The sequence below is a fragment of the Topomyia yanbarensis genome, chromosome 3 (genome assembly GCF_030247195.1).
Source record: "Topomyia yanbarensis strain Yona2022 chromosome 3, ASM3024719v1, whole genome shotgun sequence".
Classification (NCBI taxonomy): Eukaryota; Metazoa; Arthropoda; class Insecta; order Diptera; family Culicidae; genus Topomyia; species Topomyia yanbarensis.
In genome coordinates, this window is record NC_080672.1 from 68,590,669 (window position 1) to 68,615,392 (window position 24,724).

The window sequence follows — 24,724 nt, forward strand, 5'->3', positions numbered from 1 at the left end:
TGTTTGTATGGTCGAGTATGGAAAAACGACACTGGTTATGTTCGATATGATACTAGGCAATGGTTAATCTATTGTTGAACGAACCATATTGAAAATGGTTTTGAAACGATTGATGCAATGGTTGGCATTTGGTACACATTTATGCGGGGCGATCCATCATGAAAATATTCCGACCGAAAAGCTATTTTCGATTTGTTTTTCTCCACTTATGACAGGTGGAGTAAAGATGCTGAATTACTGAAGTCGACTAAAGACTCGCCATCTTATCCCAACTAAATAAAATGGTTTGGCAACATTATTTTCCGCAAACTGGCACCGTAGAGTTGCAACGTCGATAATTTCTTCATCATGAAGTGCTGTGTGAAGTTTTGTACCAATAAAACTACCGCCGGTTTTAAAAATATTGGTTTTTTTCGCTTCCTGGAAAACTACGACTTTCGTGCGGAATGGGTCTGATTCGGTGGTTTACCAGAAAATAACAACATTGCGGATAGCTGCAATGGTTGATGCAACTTTTAGAAGGCACTGTAATGATAAAAGTTGTGTTTTACCTTGCCTTAGAGATTCGAAACAGAAATTTATTCAAAATATTTTAACTCACTATCACAATACTTTCCAAAATTCATTCATCAGATTGCAACATTTGACAAGTCTTCTGCTCGATTGGAATGACATTGACAGGTCTCGTGCTCGATTGGAATGACACTGACAGATAAATGGTAAACAAACGATTGACGTGTCGAGCCTTCATCCAGAAGGATTCAGCGTCGTTAAGGTGGAGGAAAACAAATCGTTGAACACACTAATACAGTTACAGATTGTCAAGTACTCTATGGGTGCTTACAGAGTGGCGGCGAGAAGCTAAGCTGGGGCTAGAGCTGACATTATAATGCGAGAAACCTGCTTGCTGCAAACCAAAGGGATGATGTCAAAGTGAAAGCCGAGCGGATCTGCACCGGTTACCTACTTTCACTCTGATAGGTTCCATTTGATACCCGAATAGAATTATACGGTAACAAAACCATGATTTTCACTGTGACAGCACAGTAATTTTACAATAATTTATAGTAAATTCTAGTGTTATGCTACCACGCAAAAACAATAAACTTTAACGTTTCTACAGTAAATTTCAATGTAAAATCGATTTTTGCAATAGAAAAAGGGGTGGTTATGTATCTTAACATCAAAAAAATTGATTTTTCTTCATACTTTTTTTTCTCGATAACAGTCAAATTTAATGTGAATTTACTGTATCAGTTTTTTTCTGAACAGTAAAATTGATTATTACATGAAATTTTATTGTAAATCTACTGCGAGAACGCTGCGTCGAACCATGTTGAAACAGTAGAAACTATAATATTTATTGTTTTATGATTGTTTGTAGGGTAAATGCTATTGTAAAATTATATCCGGGTAGGCTGCAAGCAGGTTTCTAGCATCTCGCATCCTACTGTCAGTACCAGCCCCTACACAGTTTCTCGCCGCCACTCTGTAAGCGGCCTATCACAATAAACGCAAGCAATCCGCGCAGATCCACTCGGCTTTCATTAGGTTTGTTTCAATACACGCTTCTTGCTCCTAGCTGCTCCGTAGCAAACAGGAACAAAAAAACTTGCAAATTTTTAATTCGGTTTGATACTAGAAGTAGAAAATAAGAAGTACTTCCAGTTTCTCCCGGTACTGTAACAGATCTATTTTGACATCAATCCTTTGATTTGCTGCAAGCAAGTTTCTCGAATCCCGCATCCTAATGTCAGTGCTAGCTCCAGTTCAGTTTCTCGCCATCACTCTGTCAGCGGTCTAACTCAACATTTACAACCTGTTTACTGGTATTCATCGCAGTGTTAAATTATTTTATATGTCATGTTAAAAAAAATCAGTACTTTTTTACAAAAATATGTTATCCGTATCGTATAGAATCTGTACCAAAAATACTCGATACTAAACCTTTACCTTTCTAGATAAATCTGTACTTGTGACAAAGCTGTTACACACTTTTCAGATCTGCGTACCGAGAAGCAATTATTTATCAGTTACTCAGCAGCCAATTTTTCTAAAATAAATTTAAAAATAGTTAGACTGTTAGAGAAAACAACTCAAATGTTCCGACGATGGCGAGATTGTATACGTTAATTGAGTCACTAAGCCATATGCTGTTTTCGATTTGTTCTGATGCAGCTGACGTATGATCGAACTTTTATTTATTTTCTTGTTCGCAAAATTACAAATATTTTTTAACAAAATTGAATTGTCACGACAAAATCTTCCATTGGATTCCCTAATATGTGCTAAGTGCTCTTGTGACCTTAAGTACTTACATTAGCTTTCACTGCATTGGATTGGAATTCAAAAAAAGTTTACTTCTTCAGCTTAATTATCACAAGTAATATTTTGACGACAAATTATGACAAATGGAAAAATCCACCACCCATGCGGAAGATCACGTTCCACTACTTAGGATGCAATCATGTGTTGCTTAGTAAAGGTTCCTTACGAGTTACGCTTCAATGTGCCAAATTAATAAAAGCACTCCCGTCGGACCGGGTAATTAGAGAACATTCCGTTGAAACTGGATGATTCTTTGGACGCCCCGCCAAAATAACAGATAATGTCGTTTTAGAAAACGAACGTTCAATGATTATATACAGCAATAAGCATAATATCAATCAGAAAAGTAAAATCTATGACACGAAATGCAATAATACATTTCTGTTATTTACTGTACGCTTTAGCGAAGCTCGACCGTACTGTCTGGAACGATTTATACGAGCCAGTCTTAAAATTTATACTAGTTGAAACGTCATACGGGTGCACTCTCAAATCAAAGCAAGGAAAACCAGCAACAAATCCGATTCGCTTTTGTGAGAACTTTCGTGATTTTTTTGTTCTAAGTGGTACTTCTCTTCTCTGAGGGTACTTTTGTGAGTAAAATCATATTAAAAAACTGTGCGGAGAAAACTGCTTTTTTGAGAGACACCCTAAGTTATGATATGGAACTCACCATAAAATGAAAACGGTTTGAGATACAAAGTTAGTATATTCAACAAAGTTGCTCAGAATTAATTGTTCTAGAATATTGCAGAAGAAAGTATCATTCTCTCTGAACTATAATTTGAAATAATGTCTACAACTTTGACATTTTAAGGACCACCCTAAAACCGTTTCAGCCAAAAGATGTAGTTTGTCATGCACAACAAATGTTTCTAAGACACCAAATCTCTAAACCTAAAGATGAATGCGTTAACAATTGTTTCCCGCTAATTTCGCTTCCTGGACCACTGTGCATTGCGTGATCTTTCTCGAGCCCGAAGGAAATCCAATAGTTGAGATCTGGCAGAACAATACTCGGCGCATGTCCAGACAATATGTTGAATATCGTGATAAATGTCGCCACAAGCGGAGATACCGCCATTCGCGTGCCCAACACGTCGGAGATGAGCATCCAGCGTGTAGTGATTGGACATGAGCCGAGACATCACGCGATTTCCCGACCCACATCCATCCCTCTGAACCAAGGTTTCGTTGATACCTTCGAGATGATAGAATGTAGCCACCGTCCTAACTCTCCTTTGCTCCAAGATATTTGCCAAGTTTCTAGCGTCCTCTGACGAGAGGTATTGAAAAATTCATTGAAGCAGATTGGCCTTTCATAGATGTTACCTTCTAAAGCGCCCGCCTTATCTAAACAGTCCGCTTCTTCATTACCTGGGATGGAGCAATGCGAGGGAACTCAGGTAATCTTGTACGATCTTACAAACAAAGCACGCAGGAGCTCCCATATTTTCCCCAGAAAATTCTAGGTTTCAATGAAACGAGAGCTTCTATTAAATTGAGGCTATCCGAAACAACAAAGTAATGATCGGTGGGCAAAGTATCTGTTCGTTCTCAGCGGTAGGACCCATTTCTTGCCATCCAACTTTCGACGCACAAAACTCTAACGTATACGGAAAAGCATCACAAAGACGAACAGTGGTAGAAATGGAAAGAAAAACAATGAACTACGATCAAGCGACCGCCGCCGGCGGTTGTTGGCTTAGAGCGGTACATGCTGGGCGTGGTGGTTAACAGACATCGATTCCAAGACACAGGCTCTTCGCTGTAGAAAATCGATCAGACAGTTGAAGTCAGGGTTTTCAGCAGTAGTAGCGAAGTCTTCCCAAGCTTTGAGGGTACCGGTATCAAGTCGCAGGCAAAGGTGATGTTCCAGCATGGTGCTTCAGGTATCAATTGGTACTCCAAGTTGACGAAGGGTTTTGGTGTGACGTTCGTATACATCGACGACAGAATGTAATGCAGCACCAGATTCTTTATTCATTCGAGGGCAGTCTAATAGGGCCTGAAGGTGACGTTTTTTCAGCAGATACTCATTGGCAAAGCGTGAAACGAGCGCTTGCCAAGCGATCGTGTACTTCGCGGAACTAGTCCCTATTGATTCGATAAGCTGTGCTGCTTCTCCCTTGACAGCAGCGCGGAGGTAATGAAATTTCTGAATAGCGGGAACTTCTGCGTTGTCGTGAATTAAGCCAACGAAAGTGTCATGGAAAGCTAACCACTGGTTATAGTCTCCGTTGAACTCCGCTAACGAAATTGTCGGTAGCTTTATAGCAGAGAGCCCAGGATGAGCTTGAGGGATCATGTTTGTTGAAGGTGATAAGGGAAGGTACGATTTCAGAGCAGCCTTTATTTGCAAATAGGAGGTTTCATAATGGGAGCGGAATTGGAGGTTTTGTGCCATACCTTCGTTGGTTTCTTCCATGCCCTCGAGTTGCGATTGAACTTCATCCAGTCCCATCCACACGGTGTCCAGATACTCGATGCGTATTGACACTTGCCCGGCGTCCCGTACCACCAGGTAATTCTCGACGAACTGTTCCGCTCTCCCGATCGACGCGATAAGTGTTGTCCGGCGATTAAGAATCTTCTGCTTCGTACGTTCTTCGGTCACCGTGATAAATTCAAGCGTGCACTAGACGGAATACACAAAAAAGACCCAGTAGAGCCGGACAAACGGAGTAGAGAAATTGGAACAGTACTACAAGGCTAGTTTTATGCCTTATATTTTATACTTTGTTCAGGAACAACTTCTCAATTCCTACCGGCACGTAGAAAATGGCGATAAGGAGCAACTAGGTCCTCTTAGTTAGAGGAGAGCTCAAATCTGGCGGGCAGCTTTACGGTTGAATGAGGTTGATTGAAACACTCGACGTCGCGTAGAAATGGGTGTAAGCGGTAAAAAAATGCGGAAATCTCAAGACACCTGTGGTTAACTCCTGCGCACTTTGGAGATATACGTGCCGTGTGCCTGTACTAATTAGGCCTAGTATTATTTTTTTTTTTTTTGGTTGAATTATGGGATGAAGATGGCGATCTTCTAAATACTAGTTGGAGCGTTGATCCGGAAACAATAGCAGTGAACCAAAATGATGACGGATAGCATCGATTTTTCGATGTGCGATGGATAATTTACTGGAAGGACACCGTACCACGGCACCAAAATGTTGAGGCAGGATCGTGGTTTCCGGCGAAATTCGTTTTATCGGCCTCACAGACAAGCTCCAGACGGAAGTACCACCGAGCCGAACCGACAATCATGAACAGTGAAATAAATTGTCTCTTTCCCAGTCAAACCGTTGAGTAGACAAGATCGGAATTAGAAAGCTTTTTTATCGTATAATAAAGTATCCCGAAGTGTTACTAGTGCGTACAGCCTTCTGTTGCTTTATTTCCCGCTCATGATTGTCAGTTTGGCTCGGTGGTGCTTCCGTCTGTAGCTTGTCTGTGAGCCTGATAAAACGAATTTCGCCGGAAACCACGATCCTGCCTCAACAGTATCAATAATCCCAAGGGTATACTGAACGGCAGCAAGTTCTGCGACGTAAACTGAATCTAGACCACTGAGTTTGGAGAGGTTGAATAGAGTCTTCTCGAAATATTAAGTCCCGAAAACGAAAGTTCAATTTTTTACAGAACTTCAAAGGTGAAATAGATGATGAATTCTGAGAAAAACTGTTTTCAAACCTAAGTTATTCAAATAAATATATCTTTTTAGTTAAGATTCCGATTAGGGTTGAACTGGTTTCATTTGAAAGGTTATTCGCTGGGCTTATACTGCCGCTCTAAGCATAATTGTCCCATGTATATAGGAAATCCCATAGAACATGGGACAATTAAGCTTATAACGGCAGTATAGCTGCCATTCGATTTAGTCGATACAAGCCTTTTTTCTCGCTCAGACATGAAGAACAAATAATAAATCGTGCAATAAATTGAAGTTATAATGTTCAAAGTGGCTGTACTTTTTTTTGAAACAGTTCGGAAAGATCCATTGTTATTCATTATACTTGCAAATTACTGTACTTTCCGAAAATGAATATCTTGTTTTGCCCCTTTTCTGCCCCGAGGTATGAAAAAAGGCGATTTTTCACAATATATCCGAAGGAGACGCATGGTAGCCTTTGATTACCCAGGGTTTATAATATAATTTATTGATGTGTCTTATCATTATCAACAATTGAAAAAAATGTGAATTCTGCTAAAAAAATCACCACGCCTAATTTTTTGAAAATGAATTTTTGGATATAGTGCACTTTATATTCGTAAATGTTGAATTTTCGAACCACCCTAAGTGCCAAAATTTTGAGGTAATAAAAAAACAAAAAATAAACATCAAATATGATTTCGGCGTCACAAAATTACCTTAATGTAAAGTTTTTACCAAATTCGGGCCACTCTTGAGGTTTTGTCCGGCTTTTGTATGGAAGGTGATCACTGTGCGGAGCAGTAGATCTTCTGTGTCGGGGTGGAATCCGGACAAACCTTCTTGGCAAAACCGAATATCCAACGGTTTGAATATGCCACGCTCTCGTTAGTAACTGTTTCAGTTTCGAAAGCGCCGGACCATGCCCCAAAGAGTGCTCATCGATGTTTCTCTCGATCTCCATCTACGAACTGGCGCCAGTAGCTACGTTTCTTTGCTTTCATCAAACTCTTCATTCGCGATGCTAATTTCGTATATTGTAGATGGCTAGCAGGTAACCCGTCGTCCCAGAAGGTCTTATACGCGGCGACCTTCTCCGCGTACACGTTTGATCACTCTTTGTCCCACCATGGATTGGGAGAACGCCCACGAGAGTTTACGTCTGGCACGCGTTTAGTCTGAGCTTGAATCACGGTATCGAGAATCAAACCAGACAGGAACCCGTACTCTTCCTCCGAATGAAGCTCTTGTGTGGACTCGATTTTGGCGGATGCGTTGCTCTTCCCATCAATATTTCTTGTAAAGAAAAGTTGATTGTATTCGGTGGCCTTGAACCGTTAGCAATAGTAATTACGATTGGCAGATGATCGCTGCCATGGGAATCAGAGACTACCTTTCACATGCAATCTAACCGCCGCGATGTCGAGCAGAGGGACAAGTCTAAAGCGCTCAGACGCGCTGTTGGGGCTGGAATCCGTGTTATTTCACCCGTGTTCAAAATGGTCATATTGAAGTTGTCGCAAAACTCATGGATTGAGGTAAATCGATTATCGTCACGAAGGCAACCCCATGCCGTACCGTACGAGCTAAAATCACCTAGAAATAGCCTCGGTGCGGGGAGGACTTCCGCAAGTTCGCTAAGCTGTCGGTGGCTAACCGTGGCTAGAAGGGGGATGTAGGTGGAAGCAATGCAAAGGTCTTTGCCTTTAATTTCGGTTTGGCAAGCGACAACTTCAATTAGTAATGCAGAGGAGAGGTCGATTCGATTGAAAGAATAGTACTTTTTGATCCCCAAAAGTACTCCTTCGTAACAGTCTTCTCGATCCAAGCTAATGATATTAAAATCGTGGAAGTTGAAGTCTATTTCTGGAGTAAGCCATATTTCGCATAATATAAACTTCTTGTCTGTGGTCTGGAAGAAGTTTACAAATGGCCCGGTTGCGGAGTGTAGGTACTTTTTCAGTCGGGGAGGCAGATCATGATCAGAAGAAGTTATTTTTGCACGGGCCTATTACCCAGTACAGGCTGATATTGGAGACGAGAATGGGAAATGTAATATTATTATGGTACTTTGCTTGTGCATATAACGGTATCCAGATGGCTTACTAGGAAGAAACACTGCTGCTTCACTGCTCTACTGGCCGGTAACGGTAAACGCGCAAAGCACAAAAGAAGAGAAAAATGCTGAAACCCCGACGAGGCAGGAAATGCGCAAGAGAACCTTGACAGCGGATTAGCACTATTATTTATAACGTTACACTGCATGGACTGGAAAGATCTACCTATCGGTCCGAGACTCACCGAACGAATGAACCTAAATTTACCTTATCAGGGAATTCTTTAGAATTAAATAAAGTCAAGTAGCCTCCTGCGGATCCCCATGTAATATTTTCAATCTCTATATGCACATCTAATATTTTAAAGTTTAATATGCACAACTTTTTGCCTTTCTCATATAAAGAAAGGCTATGCAATCACTGTAAAAATCGACTTTTTAACCGAGGACCGGAGGGCCGAGTATCATACACCATTCGATTCAGTTCGCCGAGATCGGCAAATGTCTGTGTGTGTGTGTATGTATGTGTGTGTGTGTGTGTGTGTGTATGTGTGTGTGTGTCATTTAAACTCACACAATTTTCTCAGAGATGGCTGAACCGATTTTCGCAAACTTAGTTTCATCTGAAAGGTATAACGCTCCCATAAGCTGCTATTGAATTTTTAGTTGATCCGACTTCCGGTTCCGGAGTTACGGGTTGAAGAGTGCGGTCACACAGCAAATTCCCATATAAACTGGTACCACCATAATGTTCAAATGATGTAAAACATATTAAAATTGATGTAACATTACTCTAGTTTGCGGGTCTGGATCACTAATGATCAATCAAAGCAGCTTTGACCACATTGGCCACCTATGACGGTTCATGACGCCCTCGGGGAACCCGCCAAGTTCCTAAGCTAATATCACACCCATTCCACAACGAATTCTCTACCGATTTTTACGAACTTAATTTCAAATGAAAGATACAGTAACGCCATTGACTGCTGCTGAATTTTATTCGCTTCTGACTCTTGCTTCCGGAGTTACAGGGGTGTTAGTAAGGATACACTGGAATTTCCCATATAAATCGGTACAATCGTAATACCTCAGAGGCTAAAAACTATTGAAATGGTCACCAAATTACTTCTAATCGTAGATCTAGATCACTGATTGCCAATCAAACATTCTTTGAATATATTGTCCACTATCGACGATTCCGGAAGTCCGGAATTCCGGGCATATTCCACAATTAAAGTCACATCGGTTCATCGGTGATGACTGAACCGATTTTCTCAAACCAAGTCTCAAATGGAAGGCAAAATATGCAGTTGAGTATTGCGTAGCCGCCCCTTCCCCCCCTCCCCACCTTGCCCTTACACCTCCCTCCTTCATCACTCCCCTCTTCTTGGATCACCCTCACGCCCAGATTTCCTTCATCCACTCCGTATACCGAAATAAGATGAAGGATTTCTGACGCATCCTCCACACCCACTCTACTAAACCCCCATTCCCTACACGTTCAAACGCATTCCACCAACCTTTGCAAATTATAATCACATGATAACATTGAACTCATGCTTATTAAGCTAATTAAATATTATTCTTTTGCCTTTCTTATATAGAAAGGTTATGCAATTGCTCCAAAAACCGACTTTCTAACCGAGGCCCGGAGGGCCGAGTCTCATATAACATTCGACTCAGTTCGCCGAGATCGCAAAATATCTGTGTGTATGTATGTGTGTATGTATGTATGTGTGTATGTGTATGTGTGTATGAATGTGTGTGTATGTGCGGATTTGTGTATGTGCGGACATCGGTTACTCGGAGATGGCTGAACCGATTTTTACAAACTAAGATTCAAATGAAAGGTATAATATTCCCATAGGTTGCTATTGAATTTCATTTTCAACCGACATCTTGTTCCGAATTACGAGTTGAAGAGTATGGTTACAAAACAAAATTTGTTGATTTTTCCAAATCGGTTTCTCGGAATTTTCAGAACCGATTTTGACAAACTTAATTTTAAATGAAAGGTCCATCAGCTGCTGTTGAATTTTGTGTGGATCCGAGTTCTGGTTCCTGAATTACAGGGTGATACGTACGATCACGCAGCAAATCCCGATTCTAACGAATTCTGCGATTAATGTAAAAAGGTGATTTTTTTTCCAAAATGTAAACACAACTGTCGAATTTGTAGATCTAGGTCCCCAACAGTCATTCAAAGTCTCTTTGGCCACACTGGCCACCATCGACGGATCCGGAAGCATCCAAAGTCAGAATAACGGTTATATTGGTTTCTCGAAAATGGCTAGATTTGCTCAACTTAGTCTCAAATGAAAGGTGTTGCGTCCCCAGAAACTGATATTAAATTCCATCTCCATCCGACTTCCAGCACCGGAGTTACGGGTTGTGGAGGTCGATCACATAGAAAACTCCGATTCAAACCGATACCGCGATGAATGCAAAAAGGTGCTCTTATATATACTTACCAAGTGTAATAAGAATGAAAGACATGTTATATTGTACGAACCAGCTATTAAATCATAGTTTGGAGAAATGAGAAAGGCACAATTGCACCTCTAGGTGGATTAAAACAGGTTTTTTTTAACAAATTCTGCTTATATTTGCCATAAATAATACTTACACGTTGCGGGTATATATGCTCCTATGATAATAATCCATCCATTATTAAAGAAGTTATAAGTCTTCAAAATTTGAAAACTGTTATTAAATGTGCAAAAAAAACCCCGCACGACGGTAATGATTTTTAGCCCTACAGCCTCCACTCTATCCCACTTATTTCTATGTATAATGACAATAATAACGATCTGTTAACATGTGATTTTAGAATATGATATCTAATTTCAGGGGAAGCAACTTCTAAATATTTGTTAATTCCGGGTCATGTTATTCTGGGGACAGGCTTATCTCTAAACGTTATGTCGAAATGCTAGTGTATTTATGTAGTTAGTGCAACATAAAATAATAGATTAGAAATGGAAAACTTATTACAATAGTCGCTCTGGACTATATGCTCTGATGCCTTTTTCAAAGGATAGTCTTTCGATTGTGCTAAACCACAGATTTTTTGACGAAATATATATATCTAAAATACACCAAATTGGAGTGGAATTGTCTAATAAATCTGGAAATGATAGAATTTTGTATAAAAATGAGCTGAAAAGGAATCCCGAATAAAAACATATTTTATCCTCAAAAAGGCAAACTAAAATTGTGACTTCAAGCAACATTGCTCATAAGACCCAATGAAATCAAAACCTCTTTTATGTTGTTTTATCAGTGAGAGAATCAAATTTGTATTTCAAATTTCAAGTCCATTGAAACTGGAGTATTTTAACTAGCCGGGCCTTTGAGACCTCTTGCCATTTTGAGGGTTTTTAAAATATAAAGATTCGCGAAAAATTAATATTTCGCGAATAACCAAAGTGTACTTTAGAATTCATCCATACAAACCGAGGTTGTTTCAAAGAACTATAAAGTTTTTAAAATTGTCTTTTTTTTTTCAAAGCAATATATGAATATTTTTCCACGTATCGAATACCTCTCCCTAAGCCCTTTCAGAAAAAAACTACGCAGTATTAGATATCTCATCAGTATGAACCAGAGTTGAAAAGGTTTTAAAATTTAAACCTATTTCTTCGTACCAGTTTTTAATGTCCGCTGTTCCATTTCGCGTCTGAGTAGAAATTACATCAAAGTCCATCTCAAGTTCGTAAAAATAATTTAAGCAATATGAAGTTAATGAAGTTATGAAGACGGAAATCGATGTTTAAAGCCATTTGAAATCCAAGATGGGGACTTCTGGTTTAGATAAACTATCTTTAACCTCCACAATACGGGTATTTTCGGAATGGAATAATTATGTAGTAGATACAGTGAAGACCTGATTTGTCAGGTCCCGATTTTGTCTACCTCTACCGTCGATTTTGTGTCAGCCTTCTAGCAGATAAACCAGGCCAAATTCGAGTAAATCCTTTCTCGAGCACATGTCTAGATTTTGTCAATATCTTTGTTTTGTCAGCCTGAAATTCACTAAAGTGTTGATAAAATCGGATCTTCACTGTATCTAGGGATAAATATAGTGATGATATGGTTATAAAATTTTTTGCTAGTCCGGAAGTTTCAAAAAGTGTTATCGAGAATACCGCCCATCCGGAAATAGCCTCTTGGATTTCAAAAAAAGGTTCCAATTACATATGACTTAACACCGAAGTCAGACCGGACCAAGTCGCAAAACATCAAAAAATGAGTTAATGATAGCACTGGATAAAGAATTTCTTCATCTACATTCCACTTTTACCAGGTTTGAAATATGAAACAATAAACAAGAATTATGGTAAAAATAATTTTCCAATTATAATGTAAAGGATGCTGCGATTCAAACTTTAAACGCGTTTTTCTCGAAATCAATGCGCTGTCACTTAGTCCGGTCTGACCTAACACCGACCATATTTTCTATAATCTACTCGTTAAGTCCATTCCAAAAATACTCATACTTAATAATTATTGAACTTTGTGAACTGTTTTGACGAAACGAATTTTAATAAAAACGAAGCGACCTTATTTTACGAACTAAATTCCAAATAACGAACTCTTTTTTTACGAACTAAATCCAAAATAACGAACACTTTTTTACGAACTAATTCATTTTACGAAACCCTGCACAGTGGTCCCAAAGAAGAAAAAAGAGTTTTTATTTAGATTGCGTCAAAACTGTTTACTTTAGCAATATCTTCGAGAAAATTTCTTGGAATATAAACTCTTTTTCAAAACCGATAACTTTTAAACGGACAAACCACTTGCTAAACAAATTAAAGTGCAAGAAAAGCACAAAAAATGCTGGAAAAATTTGATCTCCCCAAGGAGGCCCTCTATGGCAATACTTGAGCTGAAGTTTGTCTTATTATGTCATCAAATACATCACTACTTGGGTCATTCCACGCGAAGTGATCAAGGTACGTGTGATCGACCTTCATATATTTAAACCAAATTTGGAGGAATTGTTCATCTATGGCTAATTTGCGTTGCGTTGCGTTGCGTTGTGACGATGATTTTGGCGGATTGCACACTGACTTCATCATGTTTGACTGCTGATTATCTAATAAGAGTTGCTTAGGAAGTGGTAAGTAGGAATTCATACCAATCCGACCCATATTAAAACCTCAACAGCATGATAGCCATCATTGCCGGCCGCCCCCATCTCCATCGTTCACGGGGAAGGATAAAGGATAAGGTAGACGGGAAGTGTTGATGCTCCACCTACTTAACGGAAGGACGACGATTCATCAGACTCTTCCATAGGTGTCGCGGAGTTGGTGGTTTGGAAGGGTATCAGGTCTAGGATTCGCTCCAAGCAAACGATGCGACCTGTAAAGCATGTTTTATTAGGTAGTTGTTTAGTTAGTCTTCGAGCGCACGATCACTCGAAAAAGAGATGATCTTGTTTAGTTTTTGGTTATTTTTAAACTCTGGGCAGCCGGCTACCGAGAGTATACTATGTTCCCTAAACAAAAGCAATTTGAACTCCACACGGCCGACCGTGGGAGTATTGCCTAGAAAAGCTAATCTTATCCGCGTAATGGGCCGGATCACTATTTATTGCAACAGTATTTGGACAGAATTCGCTACTTCTTCTCTACGACATATTTATTGGCTTGAAAACTACCGAGTGATAACACATTATACAGGCAAAAATAGCGAGAGATGTTATAAATCAAGGAAAGTATTTCTTATTTTCCATATCGGATTGTTTGTGGAATACAAGTATACGAGCGATAATACCGAACACTGAAGGGAAATATAAAGGATTGTTAACCTGATGCACGGGCTTGTTAGCAATAACGGAGCTTTAAATTAGGTTCATAAAAACAGACGCGGCGAATTTTCAATACGTATTGACCCGTGTTCATAGATACTAGTCGTATTGGGGCTAATTTCCGATCAACTATTCATTTTTACGGCAATGTTTTCTCGACTAGATCTGTTCGCACCCTCTCATTCTGTTCGCACCCTCTCATTCTGCGGTCTAAGGACCAAATGTCATCAATAGACTTAGACTCGCGTGGAGGCATGAGATAGGAAACTTGTAAGAATTTTGCTATCCCACCGTTTGACTACCAGAATGGATGGGAGAACAGTAATACTAGCAAATACCGACTACCATAAGAGCGGTGCAAATTTGAACGAGTGACGTAGAGTACTGCACTGAAAAAAAGGACCAGGAGTGCGATTTTACGAAGTTTTAGCTTCCGATGGCCCTACATTTTCTGACAAAGTGAAGTTCTTGAATGTTGAGATTTTTATTACTGTTTAGAAAAGCAAAAGTATCATAAAGCTAGTGTCAGGCCTTCATGAGACCTCAAGAAGTCACTTTTGGAGGTATTCGTAAATGTAGATTTGTCGGTAGACGGTTCCAAATATAATAGAAAAATACCTAATTTAACACAACTACAGATCACTTGCAACATAAAAAGCTTTTTGTGAAATTCGACAGCTCCATCTTAGGCCAATTCAATAAATTTCCTACATGAAAGTTTCCATTTTTTAAAAACGGTTTTTAAACCAAAGCTTTGGAGGTTAAACCTTGGCGTGGAAGTGCCGGTATATTAATATATTCTGTTACTTAGTGTAGAATTAGATTTCGTCATTTACGGCTAATATACAACCGCCAGAAGAAACTTAAAACGTTGGTACACAATCAAGAAAGGCGAATCAGAAAAGGTGAGTATATGTCAGTGATTCACTAAATACAGACTGGAAAGAGGGTAATATGGAAAACCTTAAGGTCCGTCCAGATTAAGTCTTCGGTACGGAGCAAAACCTCGGCCTAGGAACTCCTAGCATGTTGTTAGTCGCCTCTTACGACATGGGAGCAGTTCCCAGAGGTTCTATTCTTGGTTGAAATAGTGCAAAAAGATTTCAGCCCGCCGGACACCACACGGCTTGGAATTGTTCATCTATGGCTAATATATAAAAACCCAAATTTGTGTGTCAATTGAACCACCCCTCAGGCCATGGGAGCACCCTCCGTTTTGAGAAATTGCCAAAAACCCTTGATTTTCTTTTGATCATATCTCCGGTTTTATTCACTCTAGCATTAAATCGCAATATAGCTTTTGAAGAAAATTGTTCAAGGAGTCTACAAAAATATATTATTTTTTGGCGGCAGTGCTGCCAACTATGCGATTTGTTCAGTTGATATTAAAAGTTATTTTTTCTCTCAATACATACATTTTAATTTTGAAAATTCTATTTTTTTTTGTTTTTATTTTGATTATAGAGGTGATGACCTTAGGGTCATTCGCCTCTTTTCGGGTTAGAGAAATCTTTTATGGAAAAATCACCAACCCTATGTGCGGGGTTGGGAATCGAACCCAGGTGAGCTGCGTACAAGGCAATCGATTTACCAACTACGCTATGCCCGACCCTTTGAAAATTCTAATGCCAACGTGTTCTTCAGACATTTTTACACAAACACTTATAACCTCAATATAATTTGATCCTATCCTATCATGACTCTGTTTTGAAGCAAAAAAATCGCAATTTTCCATATATAATCGCAAGCGCACAACAATAAAAAACCTACTTGAGTATTCCGAGCTCACGCAAAATTTATCGCGACGTAGACGACTTTAACCCTTCGTTTTTGAACTATAAGTCATTACGCGCGAAGTGGTCAAAAAGATATGCAAACTTTAAATCGACCTTCACGGATTTGAACCAAATTTGAAGGAATTGTTCATTTAAGGCCAATATATATAAAAACCCATTTTTTGTGAGAAACTACATTTTGGGTTTGCTTCTAGCAGGTCAAGGTCGATTTTTATGACCGATTAAAGATCTTCTCAATTTTGGCCAAAAAAAGATTTTTATATGAGAAAATTCGAGTTTTTTCCTTCAAAACGGTGTACCTCCGGATGAGCTCAAATTATATTGAGATCATGTGTTTTTATGTAAAAATGTCTGAGGAACACGATGGCATTAGAATTTCCAAAATAAAATATATGGATTGAGAGAAAAATGACCACATACTTATGTATTTGATGACGGAATGAGACAAACTTCAACTTTAGTATTTTCATAGACCGACCGCCACAGACCGCCTTGGGGAGATCTGATTTTTCTTTTGAATATCTCCACAATACCAGCGATAGAAAATTTCTGTCTTCGACAAAGTAATGCAGTTTAACAGTCCAAACAATGTTTTTGAGCATTTATATAACGGAAAAAATCTAGAAGAAAACTTCTGATGAAAAAACTTTTTTAACCCTCCGGAAGTCGCGCAAATGGCCCACTGAATGAGCAGCCGCTGGTGCGCTAAGACGATTTCGCTAGATTTTCAGAGCAGCGTGTACTCAGTGCACTAGCGCGACTTCCGGAAGGTTAAGGAGCCTTTCACAAATAATGCCCTATATCTCAAAAAGCTTAAAAGATAGAGAGCTTAAGTCTTCAAGTAAAATGTTTGTTACGAGTTTCATTACTACTTTGCTGAAGTAAATATTTGTCTATCTGAACTATTGAAGAAAATTTGAAGAAAATAAATTTCGTAAGCCACTATTAGGGGGATTATTCATCAATTAGATAAGACAGAAAGAAGGGGAGTTTTATTCCAAGAAAATTTCCAAAAGACACCAGATTGCTAAAGTCAACAGTTTTGACGCAATCTAAAAAAACCCAGTGGGACCAGTGCACCCTGGTTTGGTTCTTAAATAGCGGTTCCAGTGTACAAAGAAAGTAAAGGTTCCGATAGAACAGAATACTAAGTTACTTCATCCGGACATGCCGCAGACACAGTTAATTCGCATACGATAAAACAACAAATCATCCTGACTCCTCCGGTAGAAGACAAAGGATTAAGCTCTCGGAAACACTAAGTTTTCTCATAAGACTGGATTCGTGAACTTATTCATGATTCCTAGTATATTGGTCACAACTCATCATTCGTGATTCGTTCACAAAATCATTAAATATTAGTCATGGGTTCGTGAACCGGTTTATGATTCCTAGCATATTAGCCGTGACTCCACATTCTTGCACGTGAATTAGTTCAATAATTCAGCTCCTGGTAAAGACAGACTTGTCCCTCTTTACCATAAGAACCTACAAACGAGATGTCACGTAGGATCACCACTGTAAACCTATTCACGGTTAACAACATTAATGAAAATGTTGCTGTTATCCAGTGGGAGTGTAAGTCGAAATATTAAATGAAAATAGGAAAAGAAAATGATAGGAATCCATCGGGAGCGGTGAGTAGCCGCTGTAGCGGCCGGCACCACGTACATATAATAGCGGACCCGCTACCACTGTAAGAGCAATAGCAATAGCCCAATAAAAATCTACTCTGTCATTTGAAAGGCATACAGAGAAAATAGCAACATTAATGTTGACAGGTTTTCTGTGGTGATCCTACGTCACTTCTCTTTTGTCGGTACTCACGGTAAAGAGAGACAAGTCTATTTTTATCAAGAGACATGTTGGTAGACTTGAGCGATTCGTAGTTTTGCTGCCTAAGGTCGACTCTTGCCAGCAGAAGACAAAAGATTAGTCTGCAGGATTTTAAGCCTGTTTCTAATGACCCAGCCAGTTTTAGTTTTCCGATCTGTATATTACACATCCTTGCTCTCACTTGAGTACTATGGCACTAATTTTCATAACTTTCACTACTTAGTAATCTCTAGCTAATTGAATGTCGTTAGAAAGTGAAAAAGAAAGTATGACTACATAAGTCGAAGTAAAAAAAATGAAAATACAATATTTAACTCATGAACAAAATACAATGTTAACCTACATAGAAATTATGAAAACCGTAGCTCAAAAATCACGAACATCAATTACATTACTTCACGAGAAAAATCGTATTGTTGCTTCATAAATATCACGATAACACGAAGAAGAATTATGAAACACAAAAAAATTTAAATCATGAACATGTATCACATCACATAATCAAAAAAATCTGATACTAAACTCATGAACCAAAATCATCATACAAATTATGAGAATCGTGATTAACCATCTGAGATTATGAATGTCGTTTAATTCTCGTCTCTTTTAGACGATGTAGTTATTGCAAATCATTGGATCTCCAAATTATGAACCATAATCATAAAAAAATTAACCTATTCAATATGCAACCACAGTAACCCTTCCCTACAGTTACAGTGAAACGTCATGTATTTAAATGTAAGTACGCGTTCAGGAGGAGCTTGGTCACGATCTTCGTAAACGGTTCCTCTCAAGAAATTGTTATTTTTTCATGAATTTATGAACAGATTTTTTCCGTGTTTACACTAAATTTTAATTACTGAGTTTGCTAGGGTTTGAATTGCAAACCGGACCCAGTGAAATAAATTTGCTACCGAACACTCCGCAAAACACTGAAGAATAATTAGATCCGATAATCATAATACAACGCAACCAACATATATGTATTAACAAAATTTATTGGCAGAACTATGTATGGTCGATGAAAATCCAGAGTGCCTTCTGTATATGCTTCTCGTTCAACTAGCGAGCGACGAATGAGGCACAAAAATACAGACGAGACTTATACAACTTCCCAATGTTCGATTAGGTCTCTTAGGTGCCCCATAGTGATGGCTCTGTTTGAAATAGTCTGTGTAATTTCGGTTTTCTCCACGTCACTTCCGAAAGATCTGAGCCCTTTAGCAATATTTAGATGTATGCATGCACGAAGCATTTCACGTGGATTCGTCAAGGCGGTCTTGTTGCAAGCAACAAGGACGCAGTTCAGTAATGTTCCTGTGTAGAAGTTTCTTCCGTGGAAATGCGGTTTTTAAATCAAAGTTGCAGAAGCTTTTCCTTCTTGCAGAAGTCAAAATACCTTCATCGTTTCTGTACGATTATGCATGAGATTGAGTTGGTCTATTCTAACCATCGTCAATCAAAGCACCTCATATCCCCTTAGTACAACGTCATTTATTGGCAAGAAAAATCCCACAAAACATTTTTGTTCCGCAACAAAACGGGCTCCATATTAGCAAGGTTGGACTTAGTCCACATCAAAACAAAATGCCCTATTGAGGTTATTCTACCAACTATTTATTGAGAGCCGAACCTCACATCCTCTGCCACCAAACGTCAGTGCAAATTTCTCTTTCAACTGCAATGAAAAATCCATTTCCCTCCACAAGTAAGCCTCACACACAGCCAACACTATATGATTAATTTAGCCGGCCTTCGTGTGTTGTGTGTTTCACGTATGCATTCACTACTTTCCACTGTGTAAACACATCACGCCCGTACCATTCGATTATGGGAACCGACAAAAGTGTGGCGGTTCAATGAACAGCAGCCTCCATTCTACCGTCAATTGCTATTGCTTCCAGGTCAACAATTTGTGGACTCACTCGCCGCAAAGGACGACGCAGACCGCGACTATCGACTAGACTAGACTTTCAAGCGCTTACCGATGTACCTACCTGGGTCTTTGAATTATGCATATCTAATTTTCCCCGTCTATTTCCACGTCCATCCGATGCGAGCGGTAACAAATGGATGAGTGCAAACTTGTGTACTTTTACCGCAGAAATGCTCGCAAAATTCGATTTGTGCACAACCAACCGTACCGGTGATGACTTTGTCATAAGCGTTTACGTGTCTCGTGTAATAAATTTCAACTCGATTACGATAACGTTCGTAGATTTCTGTTACGTCATCTTAACTTTTCCGTACAAATCGAATTACCCCCCACAAAATGGCAACCCTGTTAATGCTTTGTTATCGTTCACCATCCATCCACCCGCGCTGTAGGTTTTCGACATCCTCTGGAGCGATCCACAACACAACGAAGGCTGCCGGCCCAACTCGCTCCGTGGCGCCGGTACCTATTTCGGTCCGGATGTGACCAACAAGTTCCTACAACGCTACAAGCTGCAGTATCTGGTACGATCGCACGAGTGCAAACCCGATGGGCACGAAATTATGCACGGCGGAAAGGTAAGTGGCCTTTTACACATACAACAGCGGACCCTTAGTCCCTACACACTCGCTTGGCGTCCGTCCCTTTTGCGGTCGTCCACCAGACGCCCGACGACGTCGACGGCATACTACGATGCAGTGCTAATAAACATTTCCATTCGATTGCATTATTCGCGTACGGATGCTTCTTGCACGCCGGCCGCCGGTTTATGTAGGTCATCACGATATTTTCCGCCTCCAACTATTACGAAATTGGCTCCAACAAGGGCGCCTACCTCAAGCTGGATCCCCAGCTGGATACCCATTTTGTGATGTACACGGCGGCGGCATCCAAGACACGCAAGCTGACCTTCCGGCAACGGGTCGGACTGGTGGAGAGTTCGGCACTGAGGGAACTGGCTGCACGGTTGAGGGAGCGCCGGGTAGAATTGGAGCGCGAGTTCGTTTCCCGGGATGAAGCCAAGTCCGGTGAGTAGTAGACACGCGAAGCCATTACCATGCATCATACACATATATAGATTTCAATTTACTGATAACCGCATCCTGCAAGAGTTTGGTGGAGAAGAAGGGTCGTTTGTTGGTGTTTTGCTAACAACGTGTGTCATCATAATTGTTGGTGTATGCAAATTTCGGTCCATTTTCTATCTATCAGCAATTTTCTCGGAATCCTATCCCGTTTTCGAATAAAAATAATGAGCTAAACATCTGACCACCATCCTGAAAAGATCTAATTACCATCAGGACTCTGCAGAAGACGAAGAAGGAATCGTAAATCTTGCACGCGCAAAAAAAAAAAAACAACAAAAGCCGGAAAAGGGATCAAATGTCGGTCAACCGAAAATGGATGACGATGGGTCCGGATTCGTGAAAATTCAAGCGAAGGATGAAACCTATAAAGTAGAAACTCGTTAAACCCATGAAAGACTGTCAAGTAATTAAACTGGATTTAATGGGCTCTTTTTCTGTGCGATGACGGCAACGAAAGTCATGAAGTAATGTATCTTTTTGTTGCTTGTCGGAATAAGGACAATGATGATGCTTGAGTTGTATCACATTTATTGCGAAGTTTTATATACACTGATGCTAATTCAACGCCAATCAGTGCGTGTAGAAAAACTACTATGTTGTGTGTGGCTCATGAAATGCCTGAGCTGTCGAAAAAAATACTTCTGAGCATTGTTGTGATGCAAAATATTAAATCCTAAACGAAGTAACATCTTGAGAACGCAATTAAATGAAATTTATTGGACCTCTTTCGGTGGACTCCAAGATGTCCCAAGCGTCCATAAATCAGCCATTTCAGCCATATAGGAACATAACCCGTTTAAGGAAGTTTAAAACACTTCAGATGAAGCTATCGGACGAGAATAACTTGACTCAGTGAAAGGGACCATTCATAAATTACGTAACGCTTTTAGGGGGGGAGGGGGTACGACAAGTTGTGACAAGTTGTGACATAGGGGGGAGGGGGTGTTAACTAGATCGTTACGTAACATGTTTTCATCGAACAAAAAAAATTTTTTCTTGGAATTAGTTACGTAACAGGGGAGGGGGGGATGGAAAAATTTGTGACAATTTGTTACATAGGGGGAGGGGGGAGTCAATTTTGGGCAATTTTTGCGTTACGTAATTTATGAATGGTCCCAAAGACAAACTATTGCGGAAGTCTGCCAATTGTTTACGATCTGCTCTCAGATGCCGTTACAAAGTTGTAAAGCTGAATGCTACGAACAATATTTCAATTTCGTCCTTGCACACAACCATCAGTAAATTCGGTTGCTTCCTGTCGGTTTACGAGCACTTATATATTAAGCGAACCGGTCCTTTTTTATCCATGTTTCACATAAAGTAAGTCTTTTCGCTTATCCTCGGTCGCTGGCGCAGTAAGTGGGCTGAGGTCAACCGACGACAGCTAGCCCCACTGTTCCATCCAGTTTCATATTGTGAGGAAGCGGAAACGACAGGAACTGCGACGGAAGTGTAGAGTGTAGAATGCAAGCACCATCAGCATCAGCGCTGACGTATGGTGAAGCTCGGTATGGGTACTAAAATAGCAAGAAATATGGCAATGGGTATGACGAAACGGGGCCCACAGCTGTGCGTTGTCGACATTGTCATTGTTGTTGGGGTACAATGTGCACTAGCTGCTCGAAAAAAGGATGGATGAGAGTGGGATGAGGTCAAAAGCGTCACTATAATTATTTTGAGACATTCCAGACATTTTTTTCATGAATACAAAATTTGTCTTGTGCTCGTTCATATAAATCTTACAATTACTTATGATACATATTCACTAAAAATTTATGAAAGCGGACTAACAATCCTTAGAAAGAATTCGTGTAGTTTGAAAGAAATTTCTTTTGCTTACAATACAATAAAACGCTTTTAGTCCACCTAACAGTATGATGAGACATTTCTTATAACTCTTACCACTCTCTTCGAATATTATATCGATTGAGAACATATACAACATGATGTATCGCGATGCTTTTGATAACACATACTACAAGGGACAGTGGTAGGCCTCAGAGAAACGCTCAAATCAACACCTTTTAAATGGCCAACAATCCACTTAATACTAATGCTTTGTGAATAAAAGATGGGTGGGTAATGTCAGAGACATAACCGGAGTGAAGTAGAATACACTGTTAATACGAATACTATAATATTGACTATCTTCTGATAGGTTATATTAAAACCAGCTATTTCGTTATTTCAAAGGGAAATACTGAAATATCGGTACACGTTCATCAAAACCTAAAATATTCGAACATATTTATCCTCATATGGTAACCCTGAAAAGAGCATTTAATGAGAGTGAAACAATTCATTTGGCAACAGCAGAGAATCGGATATACTTGTACCGCTATTTCGCTATTTTCATTAGATGATAATATAAGAAGACACCATCAGTGCATTATTATAATTGGGGCTCCACACTTCAGAGCAACATTCTAGAATTGATCGGGATAAAGAGCAGTACAGCGATTTGAGACAATAAACATCTGTAAAGTTTTTGGCTGTCCTGAATATGCATCCCAGTGTTCGAGACGCTTTACCAACTGCATAGGAGACGTGTTCTTTAAACGTTAGTGAGAATCCAGAATCACTCCCAGATCCTTCACGTGACTGACACGTTCGATTTCTGTTTCTAGTAGATGTTAGTTAAAATAAATCGAATTCTTCTTCCGCGAAAAAGATATTACCGAGCACTTCATCGGGTTTACATACATGCGGTTCGTATTGCACCAATCAGCAAAGACTTGAAGCTGCTGCTGGAGAACTCTGCAATCTTCAATTGAACGAATTAGGCGAAAAATCTTGAGGTCATCCACGAAGGATATTCGTGGAGTCTTCAAAATTAGATGTACATCATTGAAGTATATTAGAAACATCAACGGTCCCAAGTGGCTTCCTTGACGTATTGCAGATGTAGAAGTGAATGTAGGGGCCTGACATTCTCCTATGACAACTGCTATCTCTCGGTCAGTGAAGTAGGATCGAAACCATTGCAAAATACTACCATTTAATCCAAATCTCTCCATTTTTGCTATTGCGATATCGTGGTTTATCTTGTCAAAAGCGGCAGATAAGTCGGTGTAAACAACGTCGGTTTGAGCTCGATGTTCCATACTTTCTGTTATGAAGGATGTAGTCTAGACGATTAACCCGCCTTACTCCGTCATTCCTCATTATTGAAGGAGGCATTCTTCAGCCTCAAACAACGTCATACAAATATGAAGGTTAGATTGTATCATATGGGGTGGGAATAGTGCAGCTGGTAAGACCATTACACTGTACGTAGCTCACCTGAGTTCGAACTCCCACAACCATATATAGTTTGTTAGGCCCTTTGCCACGTTCGGTCAGATTGGTCAGAAATGCTAATATACTTTTAATATCTACCAAAATGTTAGATATCTTCTAGATATCTTAAATTTGTTATCGCAGTAGCTAGTGGTTGAACAAAGGATTTTAATTTGAACCATTATTACTAATCCTAATGCCAAAAACCAAATTAGGACTCTCATTACCTGAAATTTGTCGTACTTATTGAACAATTTGTTTGAGAAAACCCCTTCATTAAATCACTAATGAATGCTTAAAACTAACATTTTTTTAGCTACATATTCTCCAGTTGAGCGATTCACGTTCACCGTATGCGCCAAAAAACTACGTTGTGGAGCGAAAGACATAGTTCCGTTCAAGGTTGTTAATCGATAATTAATCGTCATCGTCGATAACGTTAACCACCCGTCAACGTCATCGGAAACTCCGTTAACGATAATGAATCGTCGGATTCATCGTCATCGTCGATAATTCATCGGTGGTTATCGCGATACATTTTGCGTTACTTTCCCGTTTAGTGGAGTTGAAGTTAATGCGGTTGACTTTCAATTGTTTAGAAATAAATAACTATTAAAAGACATGTTGCTGGCAGTTGAAAATCAATAATTTTGGACATTTTCAAGACTTACGGGGTTCGACGATGTGTCAAAATGGATTTTTTTTTAACTTTTGAGGAAAGTTTATTATATTGAAGAAGTTATTGGAAAGTGAAAATCAATAGTTTTGGGCATTGTCAATGAACCGTCGGTGCGTCAAAATAGAATTTTTTTAAACTTTTCGCGAAGTTTTTATATTGAAGGGCAAGTTGTTTGCAGTTGAAAATCGATAAATTTGGACATTTTCAATTCACAGGAGGATCCACCAGTGGACAGTGTTTCCAAAGTGGAAAAAAGGCG

The 24,724-nt window shown here is 39.5% G+C and overlaps 1 protein-coding gene across 2 annotated transcripts in view; it reads left to right on the forward strand.

Annotated features, from left to right (window-relative positions):
* The window catches only part of LOC131691768 (serine/threonine-protein phosphatase rdgC), a 217,539-nt gene that overhangs the window by 186,854 nt on the left and 5,961 nt on the right, over positions 1–24,724 (forward strand). For both annotated transcript variants that reach the window (XM_058978400.1, XM_058978399.1), the window contains exons 8-9: positions 19,812–19,997; positions 20,195–20,447. In XM_058978400.1, coding sequence (XP_058834383.1) covers positions 19,812–19,997; positions 20,195–20,447 — 439 coding nt within the window. The remainder of the gene's footprint in view (positions 1–19,811; positions 19,998–20,194; positions 20,448–24,724) is intronic.